General features: G+C 37.3%; 1 protein-coding gene across 1 annotated transcript in view; it reads right to left on the reverse strand.

Annotated features, from left to right (window-relative positions):
- Positions 1-237: 237 nt before the first annotated feature.
- Positions 238-22,343, reverse strand: part of RAP1B (RAP1B, member of RAS oncogene family) — a 31,677-nt gene continuing 9,571 nt past the window's right edge. Inside the window, exons 2-8 of the mRNA XM_050895944.1 lie at positions 12,748-12,832; positions 11,265-11,333; positions 8,385-8,441; positions 6,815-6,955; positions 4,880-5,023; positions 2,998-3,113; positions 238-1,546 (exon numbers count right to left, since the gene is read on the reverse strand). Of these exons, the coding sequence (XP_050751901.1) occupies positions 3,027-3,113; positions 4,880-5,023; positions 6,815-6,955; positions 8,385-8,441; positions 11,265-11,333; positions 12,748-12,804 (555 nt within the window). The 5' untranslated portion in view covers positions 12,805-12,832 and the 3' untranslated portion in view covers positions 238-1,546; positions 2,998-3,026. The remainder of the gene's footprint in view (positions 1,547-2,997; positions 3,114-4,879; positions 5,024-6,814; positions 6,956-8,384; positions 8,442-11,264; positions 11,334-12,747; positions 12,833-22,343) is intronic.

The raw sequence follows: 22,343 nt of genomic DNA on the forward strand, positions 1-22,343 counted from the left end.
CAAACCAGCCACTGATAGTCTAACCTTTGAAGACAGATATTTTTCTGTTACACTCTCCCCTACATTAGAACTTGGAATATTCCAAGTCCAAAACTGTAAACGGAATTTCATTCAGTCAAATTCATCCACCCTAGCACATGGGATGCTATTAGAAGAAATATTTACGGCATGTATTTGTCAGACGACAAAGTCATAATGGTTCCTTTTCATCCTAAGATGCATGAATCTGCACTGTGCGAGAGATTTAAAATCAATATTTACTAGCACTACTAAAACACAAAACATTCAAGTAGTATATAACTGTAATGCAAGCCCTTGCATGGCAATCCAAATTTATTGAACTACTGATGCTAAGTCATACAAAATTGCACCACTTTAATTAAGGCTTTTAGTTTACATTTGGCCACCTCAAAGCAGTTGTAACATTAGGTTGGTCAATTTAAATACTGTGGCTCCCTGTTGGATATACACACAATCTTTACACCCAAACGTTAATGCATACAAAGCAACAAGGCATTGTTAAATAAATCAGCAAAAGTTAATTACTGCAACTTAGGCCCTGTGACCAATTACACATGATTAAAATTACTTCCCACATTCACATCCACAGTACTCTTCCACCATTTAACATCTCAACCAAAACGTTACACATGTAAAACAATCACTAACAGGCAAAAGTACTAAACCTGTATATTTGGTATTGCAAATACACTTATGCATGAGCAAGCAAGGGAATTCACAGTGAGAATCTACAGCTGCAGAAGCCCGAAAATGATTTACAAAAAATTGTTAAATCATTAAAAAATCGTTTTAAAATATACACTTCTTGTTGTAGACCCCCACTGTACACACAACTATAAACATTGTTCCCTATGTAAACAAGGAAAAGGAAACATACAATAAAAGGTTGAAAAGTCTGGACATTTCCTTCCCAACAGATATTAAAGGCCATGTCTTTAGTCAGACGTTATACTGAAAGGACTCTTAAAGACTAGATCACTGTCTCCACAGGTTTTTCCTAAAATTAAAAAACTATATAGCTGTTGTGTTAATCAAAGCGCTTTTGTACAATACGATGATGATGATGATGATCCTGTATTTCTTTAAAAAAGTTACAATAAGCTACAAATACCGATGAAGCAAAGTTATCTGGAGTAGTCTATATAGGAGCTCTTTGGACTTTCTTTTATTATGCTAAAATAGTGGTGCTTTTAGGATTTACATTATTGTACTCTCCAATAGAAAGTGGGGATTGTTGAAGTATACAGTACACAGTTTTCATACATGTACAACATTGGTGGATGAACAATGTCTCTTATCAGTAATACTGGATGTAGGCTCTGGTTTTACCAGTTGCATACACTTAGAATATTCATAGGTAAAAATCTCTCATGACACTGGAAAGTGATTAGAATGTGCAAACTGATGTAGTAGCTTTCATCCATTTCTTAAAGGGTACCACCACAGGAAAGTCCATTTAAGATGTTGGTAGGTTTAATAAAGTTGGAATGCTGGCACTGTTGAATTGGGCAACAGTTCTTCACACCTGTAACAATAAAACAAGAGGTTAGTATTAGTAACAACTAGTCGTCATTGCTCTTTAGTTAAAGCAACTAAAGCAGGAACTAGCAAAGTTCTTAGCAAACAGACTTAGAAGATAACCTTATCACTTCTCCTCAACTAATATCATTTCTACTGTACACATACAAATAACAGACTATCTCAATTAGTAAAACTGAATTGGGATACATATGGTCATCCAAGCTGAACTGTGGAAGTAGTATTTGATAGGTGGGACTAGTTTTGCTTACAGTATGACAGTTCCAGTGGCTTTAAAAACCAAAGCACATTTGCAGGATCAAAGCTCCTGAATCAAAAGCCCTGTTAAGGAAATGGAGCAGCCATTTCTGCCATCCTCAGCTAATGCTTTTGGAACACTCTCAGTTTTACTTTGAACTGATTCAAGTTGTTCAAATGAAGTAAGTTTTAATATTGATACCAAAAAGAGTTAAACATGGCACTATCTGAATATTAATAAAAGCCTGCAATTTATGACAGTGAAATCTCCTACCAGGATCCTCCAGTACATCAAATACGTCTATCGGATGACAAAATAATGGATCATAGCAGTGAAGCAACCGAACCACCATATGTCCAGTAAAATTGAAGGGAATCGAGATGAACAGGCAACTTGCATGATGTCAGGTCAATCATGAGAGACCTCTGCCCATACTAAGGCTTGGAGGTGGAAAGAGGGAAACAACCTGCCCAAGAACAAGTTGCAGAAGAAAATTCATGCCTGCTGACTAACTTCTAAAAAGGCTTGCTTAAAGAGCAGGCTGGAGCTTGCTTGAGCCTTCAGCAGCATTCTTAAAGCATGGATTTAGTCATGTAGAACGTTAGCCAACTGCCGAGTAAGAAATTGATCTAGTAACCAATAGCTCCAGGTCGAGTATTTGGAGTGTTACAATGATCACTTCACTGTTCTCTTCCAAATGTACTAATTACAATGCAGCCTATACAATATCCATAGAGTCCAAAGAAAGCAAGCTAAATTCCTATGACATCATGCAAATATATGCAGGAGTTCAAAGCAGAAAGTGACATTTTAGCATGCAAACTGCAATATTTTACAGTGTGCATTCCTGATAATTGAGCTCTTGCAGTATATTCTATCAGCCTTTAAAAAAGAAAACTCTGTTTCCAAAAGCTAAAGTTTTGAAGTATCAGAACGAACACTGTTAATTTGAGCTCTACCAACTCCTTAAAGCTTGAAAAAAATTTGATACTAGTGTGAACAGTGTATCTTGCACATATTTGTAGTTCTGACTTTGGAATGGCAAAATAAAGACCATGACGATTTCTATGATAATGTAAATCAAGAACTTTCAATGCTATTCTGCATCAACAGCTACCACAGTTGTTTAGGTTTTTTTGTCATTGTTGTCTTGTTTGTTTTTAATAGCCATAATACACAGAAAATTTTAAAAGGTTTACCTGGCTCAGAGCTACAGTACAGCTATGTATTAAAGTAGCTGACATGATGACTTTTTGCGTGCTTTTCCAGGCACTGGAGTTTTTCTGTTAATTTGTCGCACAAGGTCATAAAAGATCTGAGAATATAAAAATCAGTTGGTTATTGGAATTAAGAGGCTTCTCTCATAACCTTAAGCCTTGAATCTTCACGCATAATGTACTCACATACTCAAGAACCCATAAATATTTAGTTAGCAAAAGCCAGAAAGTTAAGTTGTATACTTAATTAATACCTTTTTTTTTTCTGTTTAAGATAATTGTCTGCCAAGGGTTTTCTACTTTCAATAAAGCAAACTGGAAAGGCGTCTATAATCTGCAGCTATTTAATCTCTGGGTCAAATTTATCTGAACACGCATGATATATGCCACAGTGATCAACTACTATATGCTATTACTCTGCAATTTAACACTGAGGTCAAGAAACAGGCCACAGCTTTCTTCTAACTCAAATCACTCTAAGGGTGTTCTTTCAAAGAAAGTTCCAGTAAGTTTTAACTACACATTTTCATGGTAACTCAAGTACACTGCATATTCAGTAATAGTTTCTTGTATTTGAATGAGATCATGCTTTTCCAGATACTTTAAAAATACTAAAGTCTAGAGAATTAACTCAGCAGCCTCTCTAGGACTCCAGCATGACATAAGCGTAACATTTCCTAGAAAAGTAACTCATGTATGAGACTCTCTCACACTTTGAGTCTCCTAGAATTCTAATTAGAACATGATTTTGTTGAAAGGCTAATTTAAGACAAGTCTACATACTACAATTAAACCGCATCTGTTTCGTTCATAATTGACATTGTTCCAATTATTTCTGCATCTCCTAAATCAAGGAAGTCCTCATACTAAAGCCATCCTAGCAGTTTCCTAAGCACTGGCTGCAAAGCAGCAAACATTCCAACAAGGGCTTTTAGTACTTGATGGAAGTAAGTTCTAGTTTATTAAACATATGACTTTTATATAGTTCAGCTGATTAATTTGTATTTAAGAAAAACAGAATAGTTTCCAGAAATTCCCAACTAATTAAACACACATTACTTATTTTTAAAATCAGCTGTGCTTAAAACCACCATAGTCTTTTGATTACACGCAAGTCTTGCACAGAGGCCCTTTCAACTTGACTGATGCTGCAACAATGTTTTCCAAAAGACACAATGAACTGTAGGGTTTATCATAAAATTCAAGCTGTTCCAGAAATTTAAATACTAACACAGCTTCTTTTTCTAAAAATTTCTGCATTCCTTTCTTTATGCTGGCACCCCCCACTAGATAAGAAGGCATGCACTATGGCAAGTCCCAAAAATGCTTGTATTTGATCAGTCACCTAGCTCCTGCTAAATAAGTAGCTAGATAGTAGAGGGTTTTGCCCCCCTTTTTCTTTACAGAGCTGCTAATTTTGACAAAACCCTTAAGAGTTTTTGTTCTTACCATCTCAAATAATTTAATACCAAATAACTTAAATCAAATAGTTTTAAGGACTTAACTCTCTTAAAGGGCTTAAAAAGTAGTCTAGCAGTACATTCTCAGTTGATAGAGATTGTATCAACTAGGGAATGTAACATGAAAAAAGTATTTATCCCAAATTCATATGAATATGATTTGAAAACTAATTATACTAAAATTAATATAATTTGAAAAAGTCCCAAGTCAAAGCTAAATACATCCTTTAATATAAACATCTCACAAATGTTCACAATAGTAGGTACAGTTTTGTCCATTATAGTGAATGTTATTCATAATTTTGTTAGTTTTTCCTTGACAAACGGTAAACATTTGATTACCAGAACAGTGTCCCATCCTCCTCTCCCTGCCACCCCTCCCCTCCATAGGTAACGTGCCTTACCTCATTAACATTTATCTTTGATTTTGCAGAAGACTCTAAGAATGCACAGTTATTCCATTGCCTTGCTAGGTTCTGACCTTGTTCCTTTCCCACAACTCTTTCATCTTCCAAGTCACACTTATTGCCAACCAGAATCATAGGCACCTAAAAACCAATTTAATACCAGCAAAGAAATCATTAAAATTTTGGGAAGGCACAATGTAAATGCACACCTAAAACCCTATTGGAATCCTTAGAGGATCCTGACTTCCAGAATAATCAAGCTCTGGTACAACTGAAACTTAAGTTTACAGTTGTGCGATACTTTCATCTTCAAATCAAAGTGACTGCATTTTTTGCCTCCTGTTTGACAGGACGGTGGGGGGAATGGTTTGAGGATTCAGTACACTGCCAATTGAGCAAGTTTCACATCTTCTAGATGAACTAATGAGATTTCATTTTTACATGTTTAAGGCATCAAGAAGTCTACTGAAGAATCTGCTACAAGATTCTTACATGTTCAGAAATCCTGGAAAAAGTGGCCTGTACAGGGTAGCATGATGAAGGACGCTAAAGCTCCTTTCACCATTCCTCTACTTCCAGCATATCTGCACTCCTTTCAAGAGCGGTTTGCTCACACAGTTCTTATTAGTAAGCTCATGCACAGAGAGGAAACAAACATGCTACCTTGCCACAATTACCAACTACAGAAAACACTGAATTGACCTTTGTGGCAAGAAAAGGCAATCATACAAAGTTGGTTTGTATGACAATTCCAAGGAAATACTAACAAAATACTACCAAAGAAAGCTTATGCTAGTCAGCATAAATATACCATGTAAAGTAAGGTTTCAAATACAGTCACATTTATCTTGATTTTAGTGTGCAAAATTAATTTGATGCTAAACAAGGCTATAATTTGGTAGGTTCTGGATGGGAAAGGTACATGCAACTTAAACAGTAGCCTTTTGAGATACATTTGTGATAACAGGTAATAAATCACTTCTAGAAATCTTCTGAACATAGGCAAGACCTGCAAATGCTTATGGTTAAGAAAGTGCAAGGTGGTTTGTATTACAAAAGTCATAATGAACTTCCCTGAAATTGAAACATTTAATACATTCTGCGTCTGCTGACAGCAGAAGCATATGTGGATACACGCAGTAAGGAAGGCATCAAAGTTTCCATGAGCACAGTTTAAATGAGAAGAGCACAGTTAAAAACTGTTTATTGCTTACTTTTTTTTTTCCCAAGAAGGAAGTTTTCCTGCCTGATGACTACAGCCTAAAAGGTGTTTCTGTTAAAAACACGCTCTTACTGCTGCTTCACGTTTGAAATACCTTTCTTCCTTTTATTAAGGGACTGAGTGTTCACTTCCTACAACCATAGTAAGTTTTTTTAATCAACTATACACTGGAATGTTTTAGCATTAAAGCTATAAAGTGAGGCTAAGAGGTGCATATTGAAATTGTGTGGAAATAGTACGACCAAACTTACTTGCAAGCACACACACAACATATAAAAGCTACGTAACATGCAAGTTTAAAGCTTACAGTACTGTCTTCTGTAAGAACTTAGAATTTTGTGCTTTTAAAATACCATAAACAGTAGGCATATTGAAGAGAAAAATTAAACTGTTTTTTTAAACCTTCATTGATAGTAACTGAGGTAAGAATAGAGTTGCTTTAGAAATGTTTTCTGCAGTACTACTGAATAAGGTTATATACAGTTTCAAATAGTGTTTTAAAGGAAGAAATTAAAAAGACAATTCTCTATATACCGCATGACAATTTACAATTTCTCCAGTTTGCCTTGAGTTGCATTTCTGTACTATGCATCTACTGGTTGATTTGTCTCTTAATTTAAAGCTTGGAAGCTATCTGATCGCAGTGTATACATTACCACATCTAATGAAAACTCTAAAAATAAGTATTAAGCATTTTTAGAGATGCTTACATCATCAGTGTCTTTGACTCGAAGAATCTGTTCTCTTAGATCCTGTAAATCATTAAATGTGGACTGTGCTGTGATGGAATATACTAATGCGAAACCTTGTCCGTTTTTCATGTATAGGTCTCTCATTGCTGTAAACTGTTCCTGTAATTAAAAAACAGATACAGATGTTGCATTCAATTTGCACTTCCCTTGCACAAACCGCTATATACTTCAGGTCACAAACGGATTACAAGTACGATGCATTTGTGTGCCCTCCCCCCCTTTAAACTGACCAATATTTTACTGTTTGACTATAAGCATTATACTAAACTGAACTGCTTTTAAAGAAATCTGAAGTTTGGAACATTACCTGGGGTGGCTGAGCAACATCTAGGGCTATTGTCAAGGGCTATACCCTGGGAAAAAGTCACAGAAACTATAGTAATTTCATAAGAAAGAAGAGGTACAGTAGAAGGTAAAGTGTAATCTGTAGATTACAAGAGTTACATTCCTCCCGAATCTCTCCTTACATACCAACTTTTTCCCATCTCCTGATCATTCTTTAAAATGCATCGTAAAGTAAATGCATCCCTTTTCAGCCTCCATTTTGTAGTCTAGGCGCTTTCCTCTGTTAAATTCTACTTTAATTTTCAAGGAGATTGACTAAAGGATGGAGACACTCAATAGACTTGTCACATTTCCTAGACTTTGGTGACAACTACGATATTGCATATGAAGACTCACTGGTGCACTGCACAGCGGCATTAGGACTTCTCCCTGTTTGAAAACTCTCACCAGTATGACTGTGGAACAGCATTTGCCTTTCTCACATTGGTGACTCGGCTATCTTGTGCCTGATCAATCACTCACTGAGTCCCTTGCTGTATGTCAGATGAAAAGTGCAGTTTATTTCGGGAGAACAGCCACGCCATCCTTCTGTAGTTTTACATGGCCTTACTCTAATACGGAGTTTAAATAAGTTATTATTGGACCAGATTAGTATTGTAGTTCAGAGAACACATTACACTCCAAGGGTCTTGAGCTTATGCTCACTGGAATCGATGAAGGAAATGACTGGTTCCAGTAATTTTGGAACTCGTCAGAGAAAAACCTGACCAGTATGCAAAGGGTCAGCATAAACTCTGTGCTTTGAGTTCCCATAAGCTGACTAAAGCGATACTATTTTTATCCCAATGTCAGAGTACATCTCACACACAAAAGAAAAAGGAGAGGAAAAGAAAGCACATATTCTCTACAGCAACAGAAATCAAACCTGAGTAACCATCAGGCCTAAATTTTCCTCTGGGCAATATAAACTTAAAACAGCAGCACAATCTCTTTTAAAATGCTCAGTCTTATGTTTCCCCTATTACAGAACATAAGCTTACAGGAAACTTGCAATTAATTTTCTGCTGCAATACTCAAGTTTTGTTTAAATACTAGTATGTTAAAGAACATCCTTTAATCCAATGCACTGACCACAGTTACTCTCTAGAGAATGAGGAAGGAAACTTGTCACCATTTACATCCCTACAGCTTTTGATGGTTTTAACGCTGTACATCAGTACTTAGGAAAGTTGGTTTTACATACCGTTCCTGCAGTATCTAAGATTTCAAGCATACACTGTTGTGCATCTACTTCAACTTGCTGTCAAGAGAAAAAGATGTGGTTAAAATTTTTCCTCTTGCAACTCTCCCCTCCAAAGACACCAGGAATTGTGTGATTTTTATAAGAAAATTCATAATGCATAAAGCAACATAATGGCTTAAGAAGTTTATAGGGATATACACTTTGAAAACAGCGGGAAGAAGCCTTTCAAAGAGCCCTAGTGACATTTTCAAAAGCAGCGTCAGCAGCCAAGTACCACTTTGCAAAGTGATTAGGGATTTTTGATTATTAAAAAGGAGGCTGCTAAATTTGTAATGATGGTTATCAGCAACTAGCACAACTAATTTCTACTTGTTTCAGGGATCATTCACAGATTGAAAGAAAAGTACAGGTGAAAGCTAGAAAGTTGGATTGGCATACTAATGCTCATTTAATAGTAATTTAGATCAACAAGAGAATAAGTAGTACACAGCAAAAAATAAATCAAGCAAACCACTAAGACTGGTGTCCCCAAAACAAGCCTTTAGTGACACTAATTAGGAAATGATCCAGCTTAGAAAAATTTGCAAAAAATAGAAGGTTTGAGAAGCTGGATCAGTTTCTGTATCTGTTTCAGAGTTCCTCTATCTAGTTTCTACCTCAAAAAAAAAAAAAAAAAAAAAAGGCTGCAAGGACAGCAAAGGACATGGAAGTGCCCTCAAGCTGTTTCAAGCAGGCTACCCACATTTTTTTTTTTTTTTTTTTTTTCCTTTCAAGCTCTTGGTATACCTCCCTTGTTTCCATTTGCATGTAAAATTCCTAGTTGGCAGATCAGCACTCAAAGAACTTTGTGTCCCCTATTCCCAATATATGCATTATCACTAGTTTAACTTTGAGCTTTTCTTTTGTAACTAGATTTGAGTTAGGGGGAAGGGAAGAGGAGTATTTCCACTCCTCTCATACCTCCCCCATGTCCCCTAGGGATGGGGATTCCTTCAATAACCACTATTTTAGCATGTATTGCTGACAAAGTTATTCAGCTAATTAAGTAGCATCTATTCTCTTTATGAAGAAATATTTGGGGAGTAAACCAAGGCATCAAGTTTCAAGACTTCATGCTCAATTATTTAGTTCCAGACAAACTTAAAATATTTCAAGCCACATCCTCTCAATTTCAAATATTACAAAATTAGATTTAACATTAATAGTATAGAATTGCAACTGCCAAACCAATACATTTTAAGGTCACCCGAGTCAAGAGGCAAGTTAGAACTGAAACTAACAGTGAGGGGAAGAAAATGACTGCATAAAGTGTTGTCCAGACTTAAGCAAGACTTCAACAATCTGGCTGATTTGAAAAGAAGTATACACAGAGATATTCCTAGTCATTTCAGGACCAAACCTGAAAGGAACTTTATAAGATCTTTGCTAAAAAAAAAAAAAAAAAAAAAAATAATTAATTAGCAAAAGGCAAATTTTCTTAAGATGACTTTACTTTTTCAGGCTCCATATAAACAGTCTTTGGAAAAATTCACCCAGCAAACATCATGAATCTAGCATGACCTGAAGAATGTAAGTGTATAACAAAGGAAACATCTCACTTTAGTACAGCTTGTGAATATTTCTGGAGTCATTTATTGGGCCTGACCCAGCAAAGGCCTGCACCAAACACTGGGATAGGGTCCAAAATTCCTGCTCCTCTAATACAGAAATGTGGCTGTATAAAATTTGTTGTTGCTGTTGTCTCTTTAATAAGAGTTCTAGCTTTGGCTGGAAGCCCACATGCTTAAGACAGACTAGGATTTTTCCAGCATACAGATTTCTATGAGGTCAAAGAAAGCAAGTGTGAAATTATCATTTTGCTCTCACTAATTCCTCTTCTGTTCAGAAAAGATTCTGGTGACTATAGGCTGCAACAGCTGTTAATGCAGCCACTTTATTCCAATATAAATGTAGTCCAGTGCTGAAAGAGGAGGTCCTAGATTTTTTGCCCATTCCCCGCTAGGATTTGTGCATCTTGCCTCCCTTGTATAGACACTGGCATTTTTGTGGCCACATGGTGAGTGACATCAGAGTATCACTGCATCTGAAAAGTAATTCAGCTAAAAAAAGGCAAAGAGAGATTAAGAAACTGACACAGCTGAAAACTAATCTGCTTCACCAAATGGTTAACTCCTTTGGTAGCAGTCCAGATGTAAACTATCTTAGCCTGGAATATTAATCATGGTCTCAGCTGAAACTGAAGAGTGAGCAATATGGAGATTCAAGATGATGCAAGCAGAATCAGACCTTTCAGCCTGTCAGGCTGAAGATGGGAAGAGAGAAACTAACAGGCCACTGTAAGTGTTTGTTCATTTATGATAGGTTTGTGTTAACTTATTAATAAAACAACAACCCATCTAATGGAAGCATATCAAGCTATCAGTTAAATTGTTATGAATACAGTACGATGTCTCCAGTGTTCTAAAGGTGAGTGTGAAGTTGTTTTTAGCAGATTTGCCTAGTAGCAAAGCAGCTTAGAACCTCCAAGTCCAAATCCACCTGCAGATACTAACACACACACAAACTAATAATAAATATGATAAAAAATAAAAAGTGGTAGTGTATTTTACTTTTTTTTTTTTAATCAAAGTTCTCAATTCTGACAATGACATTTTTTAGTGACTAGCTAGTAAGGTATTATGCTTAAACATTAAAAAGCTAGTCTTGAATTATTCCTTTTAGACAGACTTTAAGAGCACCTTTACATTTCAAACTTGTTAATTTACCTGGTATTATGTGGCATTACTAGGCATACCCTTTTTCAAGCAATGACTCAAATATTTGGCAATATGTACTGCAGTTTTAAGTTTCTGTAACACTAGAGAGGTCTTATGCATATACCTTTCTGTAGGAGTCTTCTATCGTAGGATCGTATTTTTCAACAAATATTCCTTGAACAAACTGTACAGTCTGCAACACAAAAGTTCTTGTAAGATTCTTCTTGTATAGCAAGATTTTGTAAACATTGTACACAAATTGCTGTTCTAGGTGTAAAGTCCATTATCCATTACATTTTTGAAGACAAGTTAAGTGATTGACATAACTATAAATTATAAGAAACAACAGGAAGTTAGATGCATATGCCTATTTAACTAAGTACTGTTAGATGAAGCAATGCTACACCTTCCTTTATCCATTCTCACTTGGAGCGTAAGAATTAAAGCATGCATTGATTTAAGGTTTGTCTAACTCTTGGAATCATTATTAGTTTTCAGTTGAGTAAGATACTACACAGCTGCATGGCTTTTATATTTGCATTTAGAACTACTGCATCTTCTGCTACTTATCTGCCAGCACAGGAATTGGTCAAAAAACAACTACCAGCATTTACTAGTCTTAACTAGACTCAGTAGGATATTCCTGTGTACCTAGCACGTAGGACCTTTTTAAACACAAGTCAAATGGAACTTTAAGACTCAATGGCCAAGTCAGAGCAGACAGGTTCAAATCCAGAAATGCTGTAAGTAAGATAAAGAATTCAGAGGTGAAGCAAAAAGTTTTTTCACAATCTAACATGATTTGTCATTTAAGTTTTCCTTTAGGAACTGCTTTGTAAGAGAATAGTTCTTACCTGATAGAGTGGACCTCTAGACCTTACTTTATGATAAGGTGCCCAATTAAACTGAAAGATGTGAAGTTCTTAGGTGGGCTGAGAACACCATATTCTGTGAACTTTTTCAGTGCTAGTCTAGGTCAGACTAAACTCTTCTGTAATCATTTAACTAAAATGCACAAGCTCTTTGGTTTACAATCATCTACCTGCTGCAGCTATACACCTACTTGCAGGGAAAGATGTAGAAAACACGTTAAGCTTCCTACAAACATGCAAATATATATTTGTATTTGCATTAAAAAAAGTTAGTGCTTTAGAGACTGCTATCAAACATTAAGCAAACAGCACCCTGAAGACCCTTCTAGAGACAGGAGTTACCAAGGCCAGACACAGGCAAACCAGTTCATTGTGCGAGTTTCATGAAGCAGCTTGATTTCCCACAGACCTATGGCTGGGTTACCCAGTAAAGCTAGAGACCTTCATAATGCTGTGGCTATGCACTTCACTGTGTACGACAGGCAAAGATCTGAGCAAGCACCATCAACCAACCCCATACAAAAATATTAGCATGCGAGAGCACACCAATGGATGCAGATACACCCAGTAAAGGATGTACACATTGTAGCCAGGAACTCTCAGCGGTCATTACTTACATTTATGTTTATTTGTGCACACTTACATCAAAGAAATATGGGTTAGTAGAGAGTGTAGAGAAAAAAAGACATGAGAAGCCTAAGAAAATGTACTTGAACTGCCTCACAGAGTACTTACCAGAGCAGACTTTCCAACACCTCCAGAACCAAGAACCACTAGCTTGTATTCACGCATGATGCAAGAGATAAATCACCCTCAATACCTAAAAACACAATAAATGATTCACCATATTGATCAACAGAACAACTATTTTAGCATTACTACAGCCACTGTAAGATTGCATATATAACAAGACGTGAGCAGTTAAATATATCAACTGATAAATGCAGGAGATATACCATTATAACCAGGCATAAGCTAAGCAGGATGTCACTTTATTACACAATATGAAAACTATGGACGTTTATTCAAGACACAGTAACTGCTGAACGATGCTACTTTTTCACCTAGCACAAATAAAGTACCTCCAAGGTTTTCTTGTTACCAGGATTTTAACACTTAAAGAAGAACCATTATTCATGTGTTATCTAGCTTAATTTCATAGTTAAGATAGTACAGACTTGGAAAGTTTTTAAAATTGAGATTTTTATATCCCATGAAACAGTAATTTAGAGAAAAGGCAAGAACAGATTAAGACTCCCTGTAATAAAGACCTCAGTATCATGATCTTGCCAAAATGGCAGAGGTGTTTGAAAAAAGTGCACGGGTATCTGGAAGAACTGCTCATACCCATGTGCACATATCACTTTCTCAGAGGCCTCTGGATGGATTCATCTCCTTTATTTACAGCAAGGAGGAATCAGGCATAGAAATTAATTTACTCCAATTGATAGGCCAATTACTTGGATTACAGCATACCATCCAGTGAGGTGTGTTCACCTCGTAACATTTTCCAGAAACCTACAAGATCTCTTCTAGTCATGCAAAGAAGCCCGTAGCACCTCTCAGCTAGTCACAGCAAGCATTAAGGTTTCACAGGTTTCTCAAGATGTTTCATTCACTCACAAGAAGTTGCTTGCACTATATATTTTGCAACAACAGACCAAAACCAATACTCCCAAGAACCACACAGATGCCTAAAGGAACTTGCAGTTTTACAACCACTACATTCACAGTATTGAATAGGTTTATTGGGTAAACAGCTGCTAATGTTTGTTAGCTATGGTACTGATACAGTAATTCTAAAAACACATCTCAAATTTCACAGCCACTACATCCTCTCCTCATCCATCCCCCAGACTTATTTCATATCACACAAGTTTTTGTAATTTCATATATATACACACATACACGTGTAAATGATTTTGTTCATAAGAGCTGACATGCATGAAATGTCTCCAGTCTCCTCTGGAGAACTGAAAGCATCAGCATGCCGACAAAAAAAAAAACAAAAAACAAAGCAGAACGGGAAACTTCTTTAGGCAACAGCATCTATTTTTATTGTCATTTACTTGAAATAACATCCAAAGTTTGTATCTACTGACCCAAAGTTTGATCTATATGCAGAAAGTACAACCACGACACCACAATCCAGTTCACTAAGCAGGGTTTGATAAAAGGGCTTAGTTAACTTTTTTTAATACAGTGGCCATTTTCAAACTATCAACTCAATGCAGCTACAATAAAATGCTGCAAACCACCAGATATAGTATTTCCTCTACCTCATTACTGCTCTCCCATAAAGAAATATTGACTAAACCCTACTATAGTAAAGCTAAGTTGCTATTGATAAGAAACAATTATCCATGAGGAGATAGCATGCATTTTCTCATTCTGAAACACTTAAATGCTAAACAAAGAATCAGAGAGACTTGTATAAGAAAATTAAACCAACCTCTTCCCAGCAAACAAACATTTCTCAAAAAGAACAGCAAGATCCCAGAAGTCAGTTTTCAAAAAAAAAAAAAAAAAAAAAATCCCTTCTTAAGTCTGAAAGTTGATTAATGTTTTGCTAGATAGCTAACCGCAGTTACAATGACTGTAGTTTCATGAATAACTGGAGGCAACTAAAAAGAATTCTTTTGAGACCATTCTTCTCCTACAAGCTAGATCTGTTCCCCTGTTCCAAACTAGCTAGTGTGGCTGCCTATAGCAGTCTGCCAGATCTGCTTGCTCATCTTTGCTGAAAACTGACCCAGCAAAAACAAAACAAGGCCACAGATTTTGGGACACGTCTTTGGGTCATACTGCTCAAGAAAATGCACCCCTTACAGTCCTGCTAGCAACTGAGCTAACAGGACTGTTACTGCTGCCCTGCAAGGAAGGTCTCAGTTCTCTTCCTGCAGGGGCTCTAGCACTTATCAGATCGAGTTACCTGTTTTCTCCCCTCTCTGCCCCCACAGAAAGATGAAACCCTCCCCAGCTGACAAATAATTTGGGGGTTGGGGCAGAGGGGACATGCAGGGAATCCAACACAGGCGCTTGTACAAGGTAAGCGGCAGAAGTAAGGTAAGACAGACCCTTCTCATCAGCAGTAATCTCACAGCATCTCTGGAGTCACACCATCTGTTAGGTGTTTAGCACAAAATGCTAAGACGATTTACACAGAAATTAGAGCACCTCCATGTTAGTGTCCATCTTTGCCATCACTGATTAACTCCACATTGTCAGCAGACTGAGAAATCAAGAGGCCAGGTCCTATTTAAATTTTCTTCTTGCAGACACATAATGAGCAATCTTTCAACTTACCCAAACAGTTCCTTGCACCTTAAGCAAGCAAAAGGAACACAAGGAGAAAGCTGTAAGGAAATAATTGACCTGATGTCCAGCAAAGCAGGTCTCTCCACAGGCTTCTGTTACCAATAAATTTGCAGACTCTTCAGTGATTTTCACACTTAACAGAACATCTTTTCGCTCCTAACTTTAAAAAAATGTTTCCTTCCCTACCGGGAGTTTTGCAAACATGGATCACCAGAACCATTCACACCACAAGTTTAATCTATTTGGCACCGCTGTAAATCTTCAGTTACATCCACGAACCTGGATAACTGTAAGTTATCCAGCCCTTCTACAAACAATAGGAATAAAGGATTGTCTGTAAGTGTACTGAAACACACCTTTCAAACTCATGGCAAGTTAAGCCTATAACTCCATTACCTGTCATTCCTTTAAAACAAACATTCAGTTATGCCTTTATTTTTGGAAAGGTGTCACTAGAATGACATAAACTTAGTGGGTGTAAGGGAAATCCCAGTACAGTAATCTGGGTGAACTGCAGCAATTTCACTGTCTTTAAAAGAACAGTTTAAGCTGAATTTTTCAGTCTTCAGTCTGAAGTTAGCAATTAAATATGGAGATGTCAATAACGAAGGCTGACGGTAATTTAGAAGTAACAGAACTTAAGCAGCAGGTACCAAATATCCATTTTACCTAATGTTTTGAGTAATTTGTAACTTTTTCTTACTGAACAATCTACAATTCCTCAAAGAAAATTCCAAATCCTGAAATAAGAAGCTAACAACTTGGTTTCAGTGAGAGACTGGCAATTCCATTTTGGCTCTCAAACAGGGATTCAGGAATTTAACGCAAGCCAAAGCTTCTTTCAGCATCCAGATTTGGAAGTTCAACCCTAAATATCCAATTGCTGTACAACACTCACGCTAATTCCAGTACTTTAAAGTGGTGGTACATAATTAAAGCTTATATACACACTATTACAGCTTGGTTAGCCAATCTTCTTAATCTCTGAAGCACCTAAGCGAAAAGCTTTTTTAAGATCTTTGAAGACGTGACAAAAGCAAGACTGCAGTACACTCAAACGCTTCTCTGACCTTCCCTCCAAACTTGGGCAATGAGCAACATAAGCACTAACTTCCTCTTTCTCCATGACAACTTTTTTGTCATTTGTACAGTTACTCCTCAACTCACCGAGAGCACACAGTAATCCTTTATATATACACAGACCTATACAGCATAAAGGTAGCTTGGCATCTCTGCACTGGTCTATTGTCAGGTAGTCTGGCCATGACATCTTGGAATGAAACAAACCAACGTATTCTCCAAAACACTTTAAGAAAGCTAACTTGGACATCTCTAACACAGCATGCAGCAGAAGCACCATCTATTGTCTGCTCCCACTTAGATCTACCACCCCCACTGGCTTTGAGCAGCAGTCCTGATGTCACTTCACCTTCCTCTTACTGTTTTCTCACAGAAAAGAAAAACTCAACTCCTAGCTAAGAGAACTTTCCTCAGAAAACTTTTCTGGTTACAGGTCTTTGCCTCCTTCTCAGCTTAGAAGCCACCAGCCTATAAAGCTAGGAGCTGCTTTAGGACACTGCGGTCTGCCACACTATTTGGTGTAATAAAAGCCTAGCACGCACTTTTTCCACTGACCAGCGTGCCTGTTCACTGCAAGTGTGCCCCAGACTGAGTGAGGGCTCTGATCCTGCCTGAACTTGACTTTCCAGTGATTCCCAGCTAGCCTGACCTGACTCTGCTCTAGCTCAAACCTATTTTTCCATATCACATGTTGTACAGACTGCTTGCATCCTAAACCTTGACCATGCTCTTACCTTACTTTTCAGATTGACACAACGCTTGACTCTGGAACTAATATTGTATTCAGGTCCATTCAGTGCCAACACAATTTCCTTCTGACTCATTTATGACAAATGAGTGGGGGCAGACGAGGAAGACGACCAAGTATAAAAGAGGAGGTTTAAGGCATAAAGCATGCTATCTTCAGTTACCTGATAGTATTTGAAACAACAGAAGCCATCAAGCTTCAAGCAAGACATTGAAGTAAAAAGTTCAACTGCTGAAAGAGATGCAAACTATAAAACCTGAGATGGAAGCTCAAACTTCTGGTGGATTTCCTTTTCTGCCTGGAAAAAAAAAAAGCACTTCTCTAGCCATTCTAAAACAAATACTGGACTTAGTGCATGCAACATCTCTTTATAAAGTCTGTGCCTTGCATTTCACATATTGCCATCCCCTCCCACCCCCGAAAAAAAGAAGTTACTGGAAGAACTTTGGAAGAATATGTAATTATGAAACCATTTGTACAGTCAAGACAGAGCTCAATGTAGCACCTTAAGAATAATTTTCAGCAGTCTGCGCTAACCAGTCATTTCAATGATACCCTTCAGTTCTAAAGCTATCAGAAAGCAATTATATTAACTGGAAAGGAGGAAAAAGGATCATTAGATCACACAATCTCAGTCATTCAAATAAGGAGACAGTTAGGTGTATGTGTTTCCTCATCTACAACTTAGCATTCTAAAGCTACAGCTGTATCACAGCATGGCCAGCATTTCTAGAATAGGATAGGGTTAAGTCCAACAACAATATTTGTCTGTACTCCCCAGATCACCCAATCTCAGGGCTGTAAAATGGATATACTCAACGGGCACAACAGAAATGAAGAGACTATGATAACCGAGTAACAGATAAGCTAAACCCCCCCAGATTTATTGGACAGTTGATGAGAAGTATCCACCGAATCACCCAACAATTAGATACAAATAAGTTTAAACTTATTGCTACCAAATAAACCAAGTAACCTGTCTGAATCCCTCTTCATTTAGTGGAGTCTATTTTAAGAGAGAAATTTTGCTTTGAAGGCTGGCTACCTGTAAGGTGACAGACCTGCAAGGAGTGAAAGCAATGCCAACTTCCTTTGCTTTTTCATTTTTCTGCTCCTCCATCTTTAGGCAGGAAAATACTGTCAACTGTGGTCTCTGTGCAGGTGCTAAAGAAGAAGATAGGAACCATGCAAGAAGTAAGGCCTTTTTTTCCCCTCTTAGTTGGAGCAGGTACTGGCTTTGAACAGCTGAGTCAAGTATTTATATGCACAGATATCTGACATAACTGTGAACTCTGGAGACGTCTAATGCAAGATTTAGCTAGAAAGAGAAAAATGAGGGAAGCTACTCTTCTTCAGGAAGTAGCATTTTCATAAACTGGATTCTAATGCTGTCTCAAATATACAATCTCTCGAAAGTACAGAGCTCACTTTCAGATCGCCTCCATTAACTGCCAGTGGCGCTTCGGTAACTGCCTTGCATACTTCCTGAAACGTAACAGTCCATAAAACCAACATGTCTGTGCAACCTCTCTCGCTAGTCTGTTCCTATTACTTTTTCCAATTAATGTATGTATTAATGCATAAGTGTAGTATATTAATGTAACTGCTTAATTCTACTTCTTCATGGCACACTTCTTAAAATTAAAGTACTTGATAAACTAGAGGAGCAAGAACTTTATATGCACATGGACACTTTTTCCAATAAAGATTCTCTTTGAAGGATGAACAGATCTTTGAATAAATCCATTTGAACAGAAGGAAGAAAGGTTAACCAGGACAAGCCACTGGAAAGGAAGTATTTTAAAAGCTTGACATCTGTCAAGGACCATGAACATTGAACTTGCTTTCTGCTTCTGCTCTTATCAGACAAACCGGGAAAAAGTGCCTCCTGGACATTTTCTTGAACAATTTCTTGAAGCATGTCTCCAGAAAAAGGCAAACCAAAGTGATGATGCTAAGAAAGCTGAGGAATAAGAAACCCTGCTTTAGCAGTGAATGAAGAAACTGCATGCTTACTGCTTGTAAACCTCTCCTTAAAAGCAACCATGCAACGAAGACTTCAGGAAAGTTCAAATACCATTGGTAATTAGGCTTGATATGATAGTTATGCAAGTGTTACGAAAGTGGTTGTTGGGTTTTTTTTTTTTGTAGAATTTAGTTTTCTCTCAACTCCTTCAGCTTCAAACTTTGGTTTCTGATTCAACTTTGTTACCTGTCTGAGGAATGGGAAAGCTAATAATCCAATCTTTCCAAGTGATATTAAACCAAATTAAGCTGTAACAGGAGCTCAGCCCCAGGCCAAAGACATGAACTCAATCAAGACAGTCACTACTTGAGGATATCCCTGAGACTTGCTTATGAGAACTAGTTGTTCAGGTATGGAATTAAACAAATAGTCCCTCCCAGAAGCATTATCATTTTCAGAAGGGATCATGATTATTCAGCACTTTACAGACACCATGATTCTTGTTCAGACCCTGACATTCTGGTTGTATTGTGAAGTTGCAGTGTATTCACTAAAATATTCATAATGCTTCTGCCCCAGCACATTTACCTCCTTGGAAGAGATGCTTTGTAAGAACTACCTTGGGAACACCACTCCTAAATTAATCTCAACTGTTTGCATGAGGGAAAAAAAGTTTCAAACATTAGAATGACAGATGAAGCAAACTAACTGACTGGTTTACCTGCTTACAATTAGCAATGGAGGGAAAAAAGCCAAGGAAAAAAAACCCTGCTTCTCAGAGAGGGGATACTAGCCCTGAGATGGAACGAGACAACCATGGTCAGACATTTGGAAAAAGAGCTCTAGTTCAGTCACAGGACCAACCAAGCTCAGAGGATTAAGTCTTTCCAGACAAGGTGTTTCCCTCTTCTGCTACTGGAGCAGTCTCAGACAGCCAAACCTAAATCTTTCTAATTGTATGTACCATCCAGATTCCACTAACTTTTGAGCCTCTCTGTTTAGAGCCCCTTCTTCAGGGAAGCAACTAATTAGAAAAGAGAGGATGCGTGCTGTTCTTAATATTCCCCAAATGCTTACATGTAAGGGGAAGTCCTAAATTCTTACTCCTCAACTCCAAAGAGGGGTTTTTTTCAGAATAATTTCAGTGCATAAGCAGCACCTTGACAACATAACCCAAAGTGGAAACGTGTTCATTTTCACCAACTTTTAGATGCTTTAGAAATTAAAGCAACTCAGATAATCCTTACTCAACAGGGTAAGCGGTATCTCTTATAAAAGAGAAAATAAAATACCCCAGAGCTGACTTTCACATTTATTTATAGAAAACATTATTCAGAAATCAATTCTGAAGACAAGATACACTGAAAAGCTGATCAGGTCTAATTAAAGACTTTTATACTCAAGACTCCTGGAAGTAGAGCTATTTCATTACTAATGCAGACTCTTCGGAAGCGAGTCAACTGTTCGGTAAACAAAGCTAGAAGCAATTTTTATTTCTAGTTTTCACCTGGTTTTGATAGCTTCTTGTCTTGACAAGTATTTTGTCAGTTGGACAGCTAGTTCTTCTGGGCACTAACATAGTAATTTTTCTTGGACAAAAATATTTCTTCAATTATGTTCAAATATTTTAACTGATGCCAGAGAATCTTCAGAGGATTTTCAAAAAGCTGTCTGGGTGATTAAGCTTATCCAGTGACATGAAATCATACTAACCACCTGAGAAAAAGGCAGAGACCTGAGAACAAGTTACTGCAGCACAAACACAGCACTGAGGTTTAAGTTGCTCCTTGAACTGCCCACGGGGACACTTACCCACAGAGATAGCTTAACCAAGTTTTCCTCCTTTCATTGAAGGGAGCTACCTTGATTAATACTGCACACAGGGACAATTTCTGCAAAGCAGCTAACATGAGCTTACCTTGTGAGACTAGTTCCACTGTCCATAATTAGTATAGCTGAATAAAATCTGGGTTTTTTTTCTTAAGTCAAAGTTAACTCCCAGCTAGATCTTAAATCTGAACACAAACTTAATGCATGTTCTAAGGATGAAAACTGGCCTGCTTGAAGCCACTGATATCTCAACATGAAAGCTTCCTAATGTGAGAGATTAACAAGCATGTGCAACTTGCAGTAGTTTCATACAAAGTATAAAAAGTCATTTCAAAACAAGTGATGTAATGAACATTCTTAAGCTACTAAAAAATATGCTATGCTTCAACACTTCCTGAGTTCAAGTTTCAACTTTGTGCAAGAATTCAAGTATGTCAATTCAAATTTGGAGTCCCTTATAAAACCTAAGCTATAGAGTCTATTCAAGCCTCAACTGGAGTTTGTAACATTTATCAGATTTATTCTTATTTTTGGTGACTGTTTGCCATGGTTTTGCATTTTCTCCCTATTTCTGTAAAATAGTCACCATCCCCCATGAAAGTTGTTTGTGCATGTTCTACCAGACTTCCAGCTAAAACGATGATCTCAGAATTCCTGAAGAAACTGAATTGCAAATGTTTTTTATGCTTGCAAAGAAAATCCAGGCAGACAATAAATAGAAGAAACACTCAGATTTTTACAAATACTACAACTATATTAAATTCAGAGAATGCATAATTACCGCATTACAATATCTTGCTATGCATAAGCTAAGTATTCAACCATACACCAAGTTTTGCGAACTGAGACAGCAATTTACTGCTGTGAATTTGGCTCTACTGCCACTGCAGAGAAGGATCAGTATTTAGCTCTACAACTTTCATCAATCAATGGATTGCCACATCACAGTATACCCAACATGCTTTACCTGATACGCATCCTTCTCATTAAAAGCAGATATAAGCATTTGTTTCTCCCCGTAATTGTTACAGTAAATTTTATCTTTCAAGCTACAAAAAGTTAAAAACAGCAGGGCTACAAAGCATAGAAACTTTCAGAGTCAAGATACTTCTCTTGTAAAAATGCACTCATCTGCAGTTTGAAAGTTACTTCAAGAATAAACTTGCCAGTTGGCTTAAGATACTCTTCTTTGGAAAGAGGCAGCTTAACTTCTGTTGCAGAAACAAGAGCTAGCCTCAAATTCTATGTGATATCTGCTTAACATCTGGCAATCCTAGCTCTACTCTGATTGTGACACTGGCTGCTGGACCAGTAAAGCCTTGTATCGGGTTTCCTTCTACCGACATAAGGCAATGCTCAGTTCAACTGTAATTCCAATACCACCTGAAT

The sequence above is a fragment of the Gymnogyps californianus genome, chromosome 1 (assembly GCF_018139145.2).
Source record: "Gymnogyps californianus isolate 813 chromosome 1, ASM1813914v2, whole genome shotgun sequence".
NCBI classification, from domain to species: Eukaryota; Metazoa; Chordata; class Aves; order Accipitriformes; family Cathartidae; genus Gymnogyps; species Gymnogyps californianus.